The sequence below is a fragment of the Lytechinus pictus genome, chromosome 7, assembly GCF_037042905.1.
Source record: "Lytechinus pictus isolate F3 Inbred chromosome 7, Lp3.0, whole genome shotgun sequence".
NCBI classification, from domain to species: Eukaryota; Metazoa; Echinodermata; class Echinoidea; order Temnopleuroida; family Toxopneustidae; genus Lytechinus; species Lytechinus pictus.
Window position 1 is genome coordinate 44,927,642 of NC_087251.1, and position 14,683 is coordinate 44,942,324.

The 14,683-nt window shown below is 36.2% G+C and overlaps 1 protein-coding gene across 1 annotated transcript; it reads left to right on the plus strand.

Moving 5' to 3' along the window:
• Positions 1-503: 503 nt before the first annotated feature.
• On the plus strand, positions 504-2,132 carry LOC129264158 (uncharacterized protein DDB_G0271670-like). Its single transcript, XM_054902016.2, has one exon. It carries the CDS (start codon positions 819-821, stop codon positions 1,992-1,994), a length of 1,176 nt encoding a protein of 391 aa, XP_054757991.1. The 5' UTR covers positions 504-818; the 3' UTR covers positions 1,995-2,132.
• The last annotated feature ends 12,551 nt before the right edge of the window (positions 2,133-14,683 follow it).

A 14,683-nucleotide genomic window follows, 5' to 3' on the forward strand; every position in this document is an offset into this window, starting at 1 on the left:
CAAAGTTTTCCTTGATAAATTATTGGTCAAAAGTTAATTGAGAGTAGCCAATGAGAATCCGATATGTCGAGCGTCACTAGGATGAAAAGAGTAACGTTTCATAATTGGTCGGGGGACTGGCGACGACGAAAATTGAGGGGGGGGGGGCGGTGATGGACCTGCCCTGTGGAAATCAAGGTTTTTGCTATGAAATTGACATCCACTATCGATAAAACAAACTCCGAACAAGAAGTTAAATCAAGATAATAATTCATATTGCAGACGGGATTGCAGAGCGTTTTGCCATAAAACATGTTGGTTACTTTAATTGGTTCCGTCATTATCACCATTTCAACGACAAATGCGATCCTCGGTTATGACATTGGTTCATAACCACGAACAACTCGGTCAAAGGTTGGTCAAAGGCTACTAGTATTTCATATTTGTGGTTTTGCAAACAGAAATGTCAACATTGTTTTTTCTTCTTCTGGTGTATTGTCGTTCGCCGAGCTAGCGAGGCGTCTGTACACGTATGGGCTGCCGCTCGAGTCGCTGAGCTACCTGCACGTTGCGCTCGCAATCATGAGTGGTTTGTGTACCGTACGTGTATTATCTCGCGATGTGTAATACTATTCTGAGAATCACATTCATAACAACAATACATCCGACAGGAGTAAGTAGGGGCCTACTCTACCATGTTGCAGCAAGACGTCAACTAACTGTTCTCCTTTGTTTAATTTCTCATCTCACAACCGAGACATGATTATCGAGTGGCCGATTGCAGTATCTTAAATCATTCTTTGTGAAGACCATCAAGTTGAATCTAAAGTCACACAGATATGGACATTCATGGCGTACGTGACAAAAGTGGGCTCGGGAAAGCGACAGTTCAGGAGGCGAGGCAAGAGGCCGTTTCGAGTCCTCCGGCACCTTCAGAAGCTGCTTGTGCCATTGAATTATGTTCAGTTATGAGTCAATTGTCATGTTCTCGTTGTAAAGATGTATGTTATTGTTCCAAAGAACATATGGAAAGTGATTTGCAAAGTCATAAAAAGGTATGTAGATCAGCTGTAGGAGATCAAATATCTAAAGCCAGCAGTAACCAAAGTATGAAAGCAAGTTTGCCAAGTCTTCGTAATCTTCGCAAACACTCAACAGGTGACAGTAAGCCAAGCTTAAGGTATTACGAGAGCTCGTCATCGTCATCTATGTCGTCAACGTCGTCATCTTCGTCTTTCTCATCTCTGTCGGTGTCAAGGGATCTGCAGAGTTTAGGACTGATGTCCAGTGGCTCGCTCAGCAGTCTATCAGATGTGAACGACAGTCAGTTTGAGCAAGAGAACGAGCAATCAACATCAACAGGATCGTTTCGACGCACCACATCATGTGGACGCGGGCTCAAACCTTTGTCGGAACTTGGAGAAATGCAAGACATCGACGAGTTCAACACGGAAGGCTACAGGAGCACCGTTCCTTCTGTTTCATTCATTCTTGGTCCGCCTCAGAACACTGGCAGCAGTGACTCAAACGTGATCACCTCACCTACGCCGTTTTCGGTTGGTGTCGCCCCTCAGTTGAAGTTCCCCACAAATGCAGACAATGGCGACCAAATCAATGCCCCTGTCAATGTGAACTTGTCACCGTTGGTCAGGTACATTGTGAAAAACATGATGGACAAAGGTATCTGTGTGGTTGATAAGTTTCTGAATGAATCCCTTGGAGACGAGATCTTGAAGGAGGTGAAGGCCCTTCACCAAGATGGCAACCTGACGGATGGACAGCTTGTGTACAGCCAGGAGCATACATCCAGTAAAGAGATCCGAGGGGATAAGATTGCGTGGAAAGATGGAACGGAGGAAGGATGCTCCAGTATTGGACACCTCATCTCGAAGATGGATGCAATCATCATGCAGTGTCAGGGCCATCTTGGAAAGCTTGTCATCAATGGGCGGACAAAGGTGAGCACAGCAGACTTGAACTTTCCCAATCTTAGTATTGTAGGAACCATTGAATGATTTTTTTTTTTTTTGGGGGGGGGGGGGCTTAGTACAAAGGGCCCTTTCCTCTCTATGCACTAAACTCTGCAATCCAAGAAAAAATGAAAGATTTAAAGAGGAGAATGAACCCGGCATTGGAACAAATAGCTTGTGAGGAGACAGAAAACTAAAAAATAAATGAAAGTTTGAGAAAAAAATTGAACACATAATAAGAAAGTTCAATTTGAGCATTTGTCTAAGTGTTCTCAAACTTTCATTGATATTATACTCTGACTTTTCTGTTTTCATACAAGCTTACTTGTTCCAAGGGTTTCATTTTTCTTTAACCAGTGAGACTGCTCAGTAGTGAACCTGTGCAAGCACAAACCTGACTTCATTGCATTGAATTCTCTTTAAAGGTCAAGTCCACCTTAGAAAATTGTTGATTTCAATCAATAGAGAAAATCAAACTAGCAAAACGTTGAAAATTTCATCAAAATCGAATTTAAAATAACTTTATGACATTTCGAAGTGCCGCTTATTTTCAACAAAACAGTTATTTGCACAATTTAGTCACGTGCAAATGAGAGAATCGATGATGTCCCTCACTCACTATTTTTTTTTTTTTATTGTTTGAATTGTACAATATTTCAAATTTTACCAATTTGACAATATGGACAAACTTAACTGAACCATACAATGTTATAATAATGGTAATACCACATTTTCAGGGAGAAATAAAACTTTGTTTCACAGGAAAATGAGGAGAAAATTAGAATATTTCATATAATAAAATACAAAAGAAATAGTGAGTGGGTGATGTCATCAGTTCCCTCATTCACATACCAACTGGTATGTGCATCTAACTGTTTTGTGAAATTAAGCGAAACTTTAAAATGTCATAACTTTCTTATTTTACATCCGATTTTGATGAAATTTTCAGCGTTGTGCTTGTTGGATTTTTCTCTCTTTATTCAAATCAGCTTTTTGTTGGGTGGACTTGTCCTTTAAAAAAAGGAAAGAAAAGAAAGAGTAAGGGGAAAAAAATCACAGAGTGCACTCAACCTAGTGTCATAAGGTAGGTTCTGCAGATAAATATTATGACAGTGGATACCCTATTACTGTAAAGTGTAAATGCCAAATTGAGCATATATTTCAAAATTGTATTCATTTCCAACTGAAAGAACTACAGTAAAATATTACAAATCCATTATTACTTGTTGATTACATAAAATGTGTATATGTAGATCTTGAGGTAAAATATGATGCTGGTGGTGGTGATGGTGATGATGATGCCAAAACTTCTGCTGCTACTGCTTATGATGATGGTGGTAATAATGAGGAGGATGAAGTGGAGGTGGAGAGTGATGATGAAGAGGAGGAGGAGAAGGAGGATGATGATGTGGAGGTGGTGGAGGAGGAGGAGGATGATGATGATGCTGATGATGGTGATGATTATGATGATAGTTATTGCTGATAGCTAGGACATACGTCTTAACACAAGTATGATAAATTAATGCTAGCAGAGCTTAAAAAGTTAAAACTAACAACAAAGCAACTTGTTTTGTACACAGTATGTCTTCATCTTATGACCAGGGAATTTAAAACTAATCAGTTCAGTGTTGTAACTAAATTATTGCACGTTGGGCCAGGGAGTTTGTGGTATTCCCTGGTTGGTTTATCATGAAGTATGGAGCAGTATCTGTACACATGGCTCTGTAAAAGTGCTCAGATATGATTCCAGCAGGGCATGTGTGCTGCTGAACTTTATTATTTTTTAGGCTCTTTATGAGGTAAAAATTGATATGGTATTTTAAAGGTTTTTATATTTTATTCATGAAAATTATCTTAATATTTTGTATGTTTGTACAAAAAAGGCAGAAACATCAAATATAAACACTTAAATAGGTTTTAGGGATCCCTCTACACCTGCATACCCCGTATTTATAGTTTTGTTGCACACCTTTGTAATAAAGTAAACTATTTGAATTTGAATTCGTTGTTCCTTTTCTGCTCCCCATGGGACTAACTTGCATTAAGTATGACCTAATACAGGCTTCTCTTAGAATTGCTACTATATGAAAGTGAAACAAGGAGATTTCTACTGTAAGTGTTTTGTGAATCCTTGATGAAGAACTGGGTTTAAAATAAATTAAGTCTTTTCTTGAGGGATTTTTTTTTCACTAAATAACAATTCCATTAACACTTGCATTTGCAGCTTGTCTCTTCTATCCCATAGTTCTACCCTCATAATATTCCTGTGCACCCCCCTGTCCCAAAACCATCCATTTAATGTCACAGTAATTACTTAGCATAGATGAGGAAAGAAGTAATCGGAGGTTCAGACTATAAACCATGGGGTGTGGGGGTTGATATCCTGGTGAAGAATCCTCCCCAGGGAGTGGATATTGTGCACATCAATTTACCTTTTGAATTCCTGACTGACTGGGGAAGTGCTTTGCACACATCCTCAGAGGTAGAGGCAAGCACATCCATTAATGAATAAGGTAAACCTTTGTTCAAATTTATCCTTTTGAATTAGGCTTAATATGCTGATCATGTTTTCCTTATACCTTTCTACACAATGTGGTGTCTTTTATGACTTTCCTTTCCTTGCCATTATAATTATATAGTTTACAGTGAAAAGTAATAATCTTGTTCTGTAATACCTGTATACTCATTACTTATGTCCTTATTCCACCAATATCTTGTGTAAAATGGAAGGGTGTCATCTCCCAACGTCATTAGGCCTACCTTGAATTCTATGACCCGCTAATAAATTGGTAATTGGAGGCTACAAATGGAGATATATATGGAGTATCACCTAACCTTTACGCATGCTGTGAATGAACCTAATTGGGTGAATGCACTTTTGGCCCACTCGTAAGGAGTCCTCATGCCTGCCCCAGCTTTCACATACAGCATGAATAATTGATTAACTTACAGTAGGCCTATATTAAATCTATTTGTAGTCTCATGATAAAAAGGTTTTGGAGCCACATTAAACTTATTACTCCTAAACCAGCAGGATTACTGTCTAGTATGGCTACCTAGAAAAATTATTCCATATACAGACCTGCCAACCAGTACGTTTTAGCCGTATTTAGTACGTTTTTGCAACCAAAATACGGCAGTACGTTTTTTCTTTGAAAAATACGTTGTTTTTTTTTTTTTTTAACTAAATCGTAATTTATTGAGAAAAATAATCTCAATATGTCTCTATTTCATAAAACGTGCACAAATATGGTTATTAGATCAATGTAATTTCAGGTAACTTGTTTTTTTTTTCAATCATTTTGTTAAAACCAGGCTGAAGATATACACATGTTTTAATGTTTTTTTTTTTCATCTGCAAGAGCAGTGCGCATTTTAGCTTGCATGCAGCTTGAGCGCCGCGATGAGTGAGTGCGGCAAGCAATTTATTATGAAATACACTTTTTGGGGGAAAAATACAGTTTTTTTTATCACAGAATACAGTTTTTCATTCCCAGAGGTTGGCAGGTCTGCATATACTATATAAATTCATAAAGTCAGAGCAAGAGTGAGCTCTTTGAATTAATGATAATAATAATTCTTATTTACCCAAGGTAACCATTTCAACTATTAGTTGATTTTCAAGTGGGCCTTGCATTATATAATTTACTTTTATTACCCTTCTCCTTACTCATGAATAATTGATTAACTTACATTACTGTTTTTCGTAGGCTTTATTTACACATTTTGGCCCCTAAACAAGTTGTCGCCAGATTATGACCCCGGGGAAATCGCTTGGGTAAAAAAACATACCCTAAACATGTTTGGCTAGTCTTTAAAAAAAAAGCTTTGGAAAAAACACATACCCTAGATACGTTTGACCCTGCGATTGAGCATTGACCAGTCTTTCAAAACTACCCCTTTTTTGGAAAATCAATGTTTTTTATACCCTTAATGAGTGCACACGTGGCCCGCGTCCAAAATTGAATAAACACCCCTTTAAACATGTTTTTGGGGTCATGCGTGTGTACAGCAAACTATTTGACTGCCCCCCCCCCACCCCCCCGGAAAGAAGCCCTCAAAAATCATTAAGAATTTTTGAAATATTTTTTTGCCTGATACAAACAATCACATGATTTGATTTTCTGAAACAGTAAATGAGATTTTCAAAAGGTAAAATCCCCACCTGTAAAGTTCAAAGTTATATATATACCCTGCCAAACAAAATGAATTTTAACAGCCCCCCCCCCCCACCACCAAGTAAAGAGAGACAAATCAAAGAAGCTTCATATACAGAGAATGTCAACAAAATTGGATTTAAAATTTGAAAGTTAGGACATTTGAAAAGTTTGCTTAATTTCACAAAAACAAATTCACATCCTGGTCAGTAGGCAAGGCAAATAAGGGAACCGATGACATCACCCACTTTATTTTTTTTCTTTTGTTTTATATTGCTTGAAATATTTAAATTTTCTCCCTATTAGGTGAAACAAAGCTTGATTAATCTCTGAACATGGGGGAACTGCCATTGTTGAAACCTATGAAGAACGTCCTAATTGTCATATTTGTAAAAATGAAATATTGTGTTTTATAATTCAAACAATAATATACAAAAGAAAAATAGTGAGTGACATCATTGACTCTCATTTGCTCGTCACTGTGTTGTGCATACATGTAAGTGATTTGTGAACATTTATCTTATTTTATATCCATTTTTTTTGTTATCTTTCAAAGATTTTTATTAGAAATACTTTGTTTTTATCTCTATCTCACTTGCTTTGTCTTATGGAATGTACATATACAATGGTTTTTTTCATCCAATTTTGATGAAATTTGTAGTCATACTTGTTTGATTTTTCTCTTTATTCAGATCAAATTTTTGTTGGGATGGACTTGCTTTTTAACCATGAAAAAAACCCACACAATTAAATGATTTGTTTAATAAAATTATGGAAATGAAAGCATAGAATCCTTGGTCTTTTTTCTTTGATTTAGCTACCATCTTAGAGAGCAGATCTATATGGAACTCCTGAGACAATTTCACAAAACAGTTATATTCACATCCTTGTCGGTTTGCAAATTAGGAGACTGATGACATCACTCACTCACTATTTCTTTTGTATTTTATTATATGAAATATGGAATATTCTAATTTTCCCCTCATTGTTAAGTGAAACAACGATTAATTTCTCCCTGAAGATGTGGAATTAGCATTGTGTAATACTATATGGTTCAATCAGGTTGGTCCTTATTGTTAAATCTGTAAAAATGAAATATTGTAGAATTCAAACAATAAAAAACAAAAGAAATAGTGGGTGAGGGACATCATCGACTGTCTCATTGCATGTCACTGAGTTGGGCATATGACTGTTTTGTGAAAAATAAGCGAAATTTAAAATGTCATAACTTTCTTATTTTACATCCGATATTTTGGTGAAATTTTCAGTGTTATGCTCGTTTGATTTTTCTCTATTTATTCAAATCAACATTTTTCTGGGGTGAACTTGACCTTTAAGTTTTTGAAATGACATAACTTAGAAAGTATATGGATCTAGTTCATGAAACTTGGACAAAAGGGTAATGAAGTATGGGTTAATATCCTGCCTGCGTTTCCTGAGTCACATGACCAAGGTGAAAGGTCAATTAGGGTCAATGGACTTTGGCCATGTTGTGAGTATTTGTTGAATTGCCATCATAACTTAATAACATAAGTTAATGGATATAGTTCATGAAATGGGGACATAGCCATACATGTACAGGTAATCAAGTATCACTGGTCATCTTGCACAAGTCTTAGGTCACATGATTAAGGTCAAATGTTATTTTGGGTCAATGAACATAGTATTTCATTATTATATGAATGGTGTTTTTTGTGAATAACTATTTCATAGTCATTTTCAAAGTCAGCACTGTTGCTACATGTATATTGATTCACATAATGCAGGTGCACATGAGACTGCCAGAGGCACTCGGACATATTACTCAAGAGGCGTTATAAGACTTGCAATTGATAAAAGATGAGATTATAAGTTTTTTAGGATAGACCAACATTGTGATGAGAAGTAGATAACATGGAAAATTTTCCTCTTTTTTTTTTTTTTTGGGGGGGGAGGGGCACACTGTGCCAGACCTGGCAATGGCTTTACATGTAAATATAGATTCTAATGTTTATTCTATGATTTGAGAAGAGTAAATTTACCAACTTTATTATTCATTGTTTTGATTTAAAAAGTGATTTTAAGTGAAGTTTTATTGTACATCCATGGTGTCCAGCCCACCCCCTGCCCCCATGCAAATCTCAAGAATGTTGAAGAAAAGTCCACATTATAGGTAATAAAAAGGCTACATTTCCAATTCGTCTAATGCCAATATGTCCAATTGCCAACTTGTCTACTATCATTTGGTCTACCATCAGTTCGTCCAATATCCACATGGTCTACTTTCATTTAGTCTAATGCCATTCCATCTACTAACCAATAGCCATTTAGTCCATATACCATTTGGTCTAATTGGACTAAGAAATGAAATGAATAATAGACCAACAGGTCACAGGTCACCAACGGTCACAGACAAAATGGTGCTTAGACGAAGTGATGATTGGACCAAATGGTTGTCAGACGAAATGTTGATGGACGGAATGGCATTAGACTAAATGAAAGTAGACAATGTGGTGAGTGGACGAGTTGGCAGTAGACGAATATACCGTAAAAAGGAGTTTGAAAGAATGTGTAGAGAAGTAAACAAACTGTACTCATTTGGAAGAACAAGAGACTAAACAATAAACGTGTTATCATCGTTTATATTGATGCTTGTATGAGGATGAAAGTCCGGGGACCCAAGCTAGCATGCTTCTTACTGCACGTACTCCATTGGGCCATTACTGGAATGTAAACAAACCCTAGTTTATGCAGTCACACTGCCCCATCATAGTATTTCATCATCTGTCATTGCTTCTTCAAACTACACGTCAGGGCAGGTTTCCCTCAAACTGTACACTTGATGATCAATTGCGTCTTGTTTTCCATTTCCTCTTTTAATCCATCAAGCACGCACAGCATCAAATCAATATGTTGTCGGTTTGTTGATGGTGGAATTCCTGCATACAGACCCACTGAGGTTCATTCTGGAATTAATTTCAGCTATGATTTATGGTCCTATTCCTGGAGGGCGTCTGGTATCGGGAGCTTTAGGCTGAATTTTCTCCCAATGTCAAGGACGAATATTAATGCGCAACCTGAGTATATTTTAACCATTACCTTGCATCAATTTGTCTGCGACTCTGCGGTCAAAATATAAGTACTTAGGGGTTTTGGGTCACACTGAGATAAGAATAGATAGGGGGGTGGGGTTATTCATTGATTCGATAGGGCGATTTAAATCAGTAAAATTACAATCAAAACAGTATTAGTGGCTTCCTCTCTCTCTATAGCAACCACCTGTCTATAGTGACCACTTAAACTGATTCCCATGGAGGCAGATTGTGTTATAAATGTGACACGACATTTGCTCCTGCGACAATTGCTCCAGGCTTTATTTTGTCTTAAGGTACAGGTATAGGGTTATTAGGGTTGCATGCAATAGGGTTTTATTTTAGGTTGAGGATTCAGTTTAGGATAGGGTAAAGTTTTAAATCCAGGGTTAAAGTTGGAGAATCCATTAGTGCGTGGAATTCACAGCGGAGCAATTGTTGCCGGAGCAAATGTCACGGAACCGTGTAAGAACCGTGTCTATTGCAGCCACCTATCTATGATTTTGTGTTTCCCTTAGGTGGTCACTATAGACAGATTTCGCTGTATTCTAATTCTTAATGGAATTCCCCCCATTTAATACCGGACTTACCACAAATTTCTGTTTCCATTTTATAGTCCATTACATTTTTATGGCATCCTGAAGCACTGTAAATCCACAATGAAGATCAAATTAACAGTAATGGGATATTTATTCAAGGAAATAGAAACATCAGGGCATATATATTTAAAAGAAAGAGTAATGGGAGTCCCTAAAGTGGTTTTCTTTATGGATTTTAGGTCAATATTTTATCAAGGAAATGTTGTAGACAGGCTACGATGGAAAATTAGAATTTTTATGCAGACACATGTTTCAGTACTGAATTGTAGCAATGCGCTGCATGATGGTCCGTCTGCTTTGAAGTTCCATAATGCGAGCCACTTTCCATTTCTGGAAAATTGTAAAGGCTGCTGGCAAGCACCAATATTGTATTTATTACATTGTTGAAATTATTATCCATAATTATGATGTTTTAGAGAACACAATTTTTCAAACTCTCTCACCAAATCTAATATACATGTAGCATTGAAAATCATGTCAATAGAAAATAAAATTACTCAGAAAATCTTTGGATCTTTAAGGGGTGAAAAATAATTATTTTCACTAATTTTCAAGTGATTTTTATATGGACTTCACAGATTCAAAATGTAATAAATTAATTTAGCCTTTAAATGGCTTCTCATTTTATATCAAATAACAGGTAGAGTTTTCAACATCCATTGTCTGCGACCAATTTACTGCTTTTATAAGAACTCGAGAGTCTTTTATTTAAACGGTTTCAGGGTGTTGCGCAGTATTGTAATCCAATCATTTCCTTAGACAAACTTGCTCAAACAGATGCAAATATTTAAATTGCTTATTTAAAAAGTAAAAAGTTCATTTTATAGAATTCATTTCATAGTTGTAGGGGGTATTGTGATTGAAACAGGTCAATATCCTTTAAAGAAATACCAGTTGTGGTAATGATCTCAAAATGAGTTCAAACAGAATCCAATGAAATGACCACCCAAGTGTTTGTACAGTATGCATTACTAAAACGATATGTGCCACATGGCACTGGAAAAATATGTGTAATTGCTGAGAAATGAGCAAAATAAACGCGGAATTCAATAAAATGTCAGGTATTTTCTTTACGTTATAATGCACTCTCCCAGATTTTCTCTTTTGTTTATAGTGATCATCAGAATTATCGGTTTGCAGCTATGATTTCACAAAGATAAGTTTATTTCAATGTACCAGAACTACTAGATTTATGCCAATTTTGTGGCATTTAACCTTGACTTTAAAGACTTCCTCATGAAACAATTGTTTGCTGCAACTATTGCAAGAGATCACGCACCAGAACATCTTGGTGTAGGCGATAGGATTGTGTACCAATGGGGTAATGATGAAATTTCAAAAAGACTCAAAATATAGGCCTACTACAATGGCACAATGTTTGGTTTCTTCAGCCTTATTATGGTATTGCCAAATTAACTGGTGTCATTCATTGAAAATGAAGTTACTTTAAAGTTTGATACAGTAATTGTTATCTTTTGGGAAATCAGATGAATAGATAGGTCTGCTCAGCCCTTTTCACATGTAGCACTAAAAAAAAAAATCCTGAGAAATCTTTTTATTCGATACAAGGAATTGGTATGGGATTGTGTTACCTCAAACATGCATGGCTTTACATATTTCTCCCACTTTCTCACCACTTCATAAACAAATCTATTTTTAGATCTTACTGTTTATAAAGTAGAACTTGAGCAAGTTCCTGAAACTTAATGTGGCGTTTATGTCATTAGGTGGTTAACCCCTACGCGACCCACCTTCCTACCGGTCTTATACCAATCTTATACCACTTTTCTGCACGTACCACCCCTCATGATCCAGAAATAGCAACCGGGGGTATTAGGTAGGACTATCATTTACTTGCCATTCACATCCCACCTTGCCAAAAATGTTCATGACCAAGAAAACTCTGAAGAGTTCTTGGGGTAAAGAGAGCTAAACCCGTTGACAGCCCTGTGCCGTTTCTGATAGGGTGTGTTTATATGCTTCCATTGCATAGACAGAATCAGCGTTTTCGAACGTTGTTTCAGATCGCTGATCGCAAACATGGTTCTGAAGGTGTTGTTTATGCTTAATTTTTTCAGAGGCGAAATCGCGATCTGCAGCTGGCTTGGCATCGTAATTTTCGTTGAGCAGGAAAGCGAGGTTGAATTTGGCACGCCCTTTTTTCAAAAGTTTATTTTCTTTTCCGAGTGCATGGACGACTATTGTTTTAAGTAATTTTAACTTCATTCGAACAATTTTTTATCTTTAACTAAGTAATTGCATGGAGCTACTTGACATAGCTATAGAATTTTCACCATGGTGAGGACAATATTAAGATCAAGTAAAGAATATTAAAGTATACATAAGAAAATGATAAGACATCTATTTGTTTATGCTACTGGGGCTTTTGGCTCAGCGATGTCTCCTCATCATAACTCATGTTCCGTTTTTTTTTTTTTTTGTAAATTCCTCAACATTCATCGTGATGACAAATTAGATGAATAATAATAATGATAGTACTTAACTTTATAATCATACATGCAAATGTACATTGGTCATTAATAGAACCAGGGAGACGAGAGGTAAGTCCCTGTTAGAACCATGCGACTATTTGCCCGCGGATTTTCATCTCACCGGAAGCATGTACCAAATGACGTCATTCAAACATGTTTACGATCGCGTTCCTGTTTATACTTCCCCAGAAAGCCTGATTCTGGTCAAACAACGTTTAAAAAAGCACCATTTTGTAAGTTTACGACCGGCGTTCTGAAACGTCGTTTAAATGAAAGTAAGCATGGACGCAACCGCGTTTTTGGACTAATCACGTATAAAAACGCTGATTCTGGCCTAAAAAGTGGAAGCATAAACACGGCCTTATACATTTCTGGCTGTGAGCAGTCCTGTTATAAAGATAAAGAAGCTTATCCCCACTGCATTGACTGGCTTGGCTTGGTTTGTAAGCCACGACGACGACCAGCTGGTAACACACTGTTTGGGGTCATCCACTATTGTGTGTACACTCCTTTCTGCACGTAGTCTGATGCTAATGACATGCAAATGAGCTTGGTCTGTTTGGGGTGGGATGGTGTCCGATGGAGGAGTATCAAATCTCAAAATAAGACTTGGGCAGGGGTATCAACAAATTGGGGTGTTTTGGGGGGGACAGTTCATTGCAGACTTAGCAGTGCTGATATCATGCATGGTAATGAAAATTAAGCCTGCATTACAAATACTTGAATTTGCATATATATTTTGTCTCTTATAAGAAAAAAACAAATTTTTCTTCATTTAGTTGAGAAAAAAAAATTGATGTCAGTTCAGCAGACTGTATATTATCACTTTATAACACTATTCACTTTTAGTTACTGTATCATACATAATTAGAAAAATTCTAATCTCAGCAAATTTTAATAGTTTAGTGTTTTATTCAAAACTTATGATTAATTATGTTTAGGAAATAGATAATCAAGTGTCAATTAAGTGTTAAAAATATATCTTTTTATCTTTATTATTTATTTAAAAGAAAAGGAAAAGACATGCATGTATCCAATAAAAAGAAATTTCCATTTTGCGACAACATATCAATTCAATAACACCTAAGATACATAAACCTAGTATAGTTCCTACTAGTTCATGACAAACATATGATAACATTTTTATGAATTGGTTGTGTTTGCAAACATGTTCAAATGTTTATAAAATCAGTGCAGAAAGTATCTATGAAGGGATACTCCAGGCTTAAGATATTTATATCTCAATAAATAGAGTAAAATTCACAGAGCAAAATGCTAAAAATTTGATCAAAATCAGATAACAAATAACAAAGTTATTGAATTTTAAAGATTTGCATTATTCCTGTGTAACAGTTCTAGGCATGTCTTCATGAATATTCATTAGGTGGGCTGATAATGTCATATCCCCACTTGTTCTTTTGTATTTTATTAGGTTTATTAAAAAATCTTCTACAAAGAACTAAAACAATTGGATTGACAACTGATTTGTGCATTACTTATTCATTGCTGCAACTTATTTCATCATAATGGAGACACATCATTTACACATTTATAAAAAAATGAAACAATTATGATTTAATGTAATAACATAATAAAGGTGTGATTAAAGGGGAATCCAACCCAAATAAAAACTTGTTTTTATAAGAAAAAGAAAAGTCAGACAAGTTGATAGGTGAAAGTTTGAACAATATTGGACAAACAACAAGAAAGTTATGAATTTTTCAAAGTTGGAAATATTGGTAATCACTATACTCATGGAGACTTCAAATTGGCCGCATATGGGATGTCATAGTGATGTAAGGCAAGGACTACTCTTCCATGTACTCCACTACATATTATGGCTAAAATGTCATTTTTCCTCAAAGTTTTATTTCAAATTATATTTTTCTTTCATGAGGACATTTAACAATATACTACCTGGGTTATATTTAGATTACTGCCCCAGGGGAATGGGTACTTAGGAGAAAACCACAAATCCCTGATAATAAAGTACATGGCCTATGGGAAGGTTGTCCTTGCCCCTTGTCATAATTTACTTACCCAGTTGCCAATTTGAAATCTACATACTATTAGTGATCCCAATTTTAAAGCAGCTATAACTTTCTTATTTCTTGTCCGATTTATTTCAAATTTTCACCATTCTGTTTAATTTATTTTTCTCCTTCCCAACACAACATTTTATGACCAAGGCTGGATTCCCCTTTAATTTGATTGATGATATTGTGTTTTTATGGTGTTACACCTCAGTTGCCTAGATATATAACAATATAAGCGTTGTGGCCCAGTGGATTAGTCTTCGGACTTTGAAACAGAGGGTCGTGGGTTCGAATCCCAGCCATGGCGTAATTTCTTTTAGCAAGAAACTCATCCACAATGTGCTGCACTCAACCCAGGTGAGGTAAATGGGTACCGGTA

What these genes read in the sequence shown, in the direction of transcription:
- LOC129264158 (XM_054902016.2), top strand. Translation starts at nt 819, where the DNA reads ATGGACATTCATGGCGTACGTGACAAAAGTGGGCTCGGGAAAGCGACA.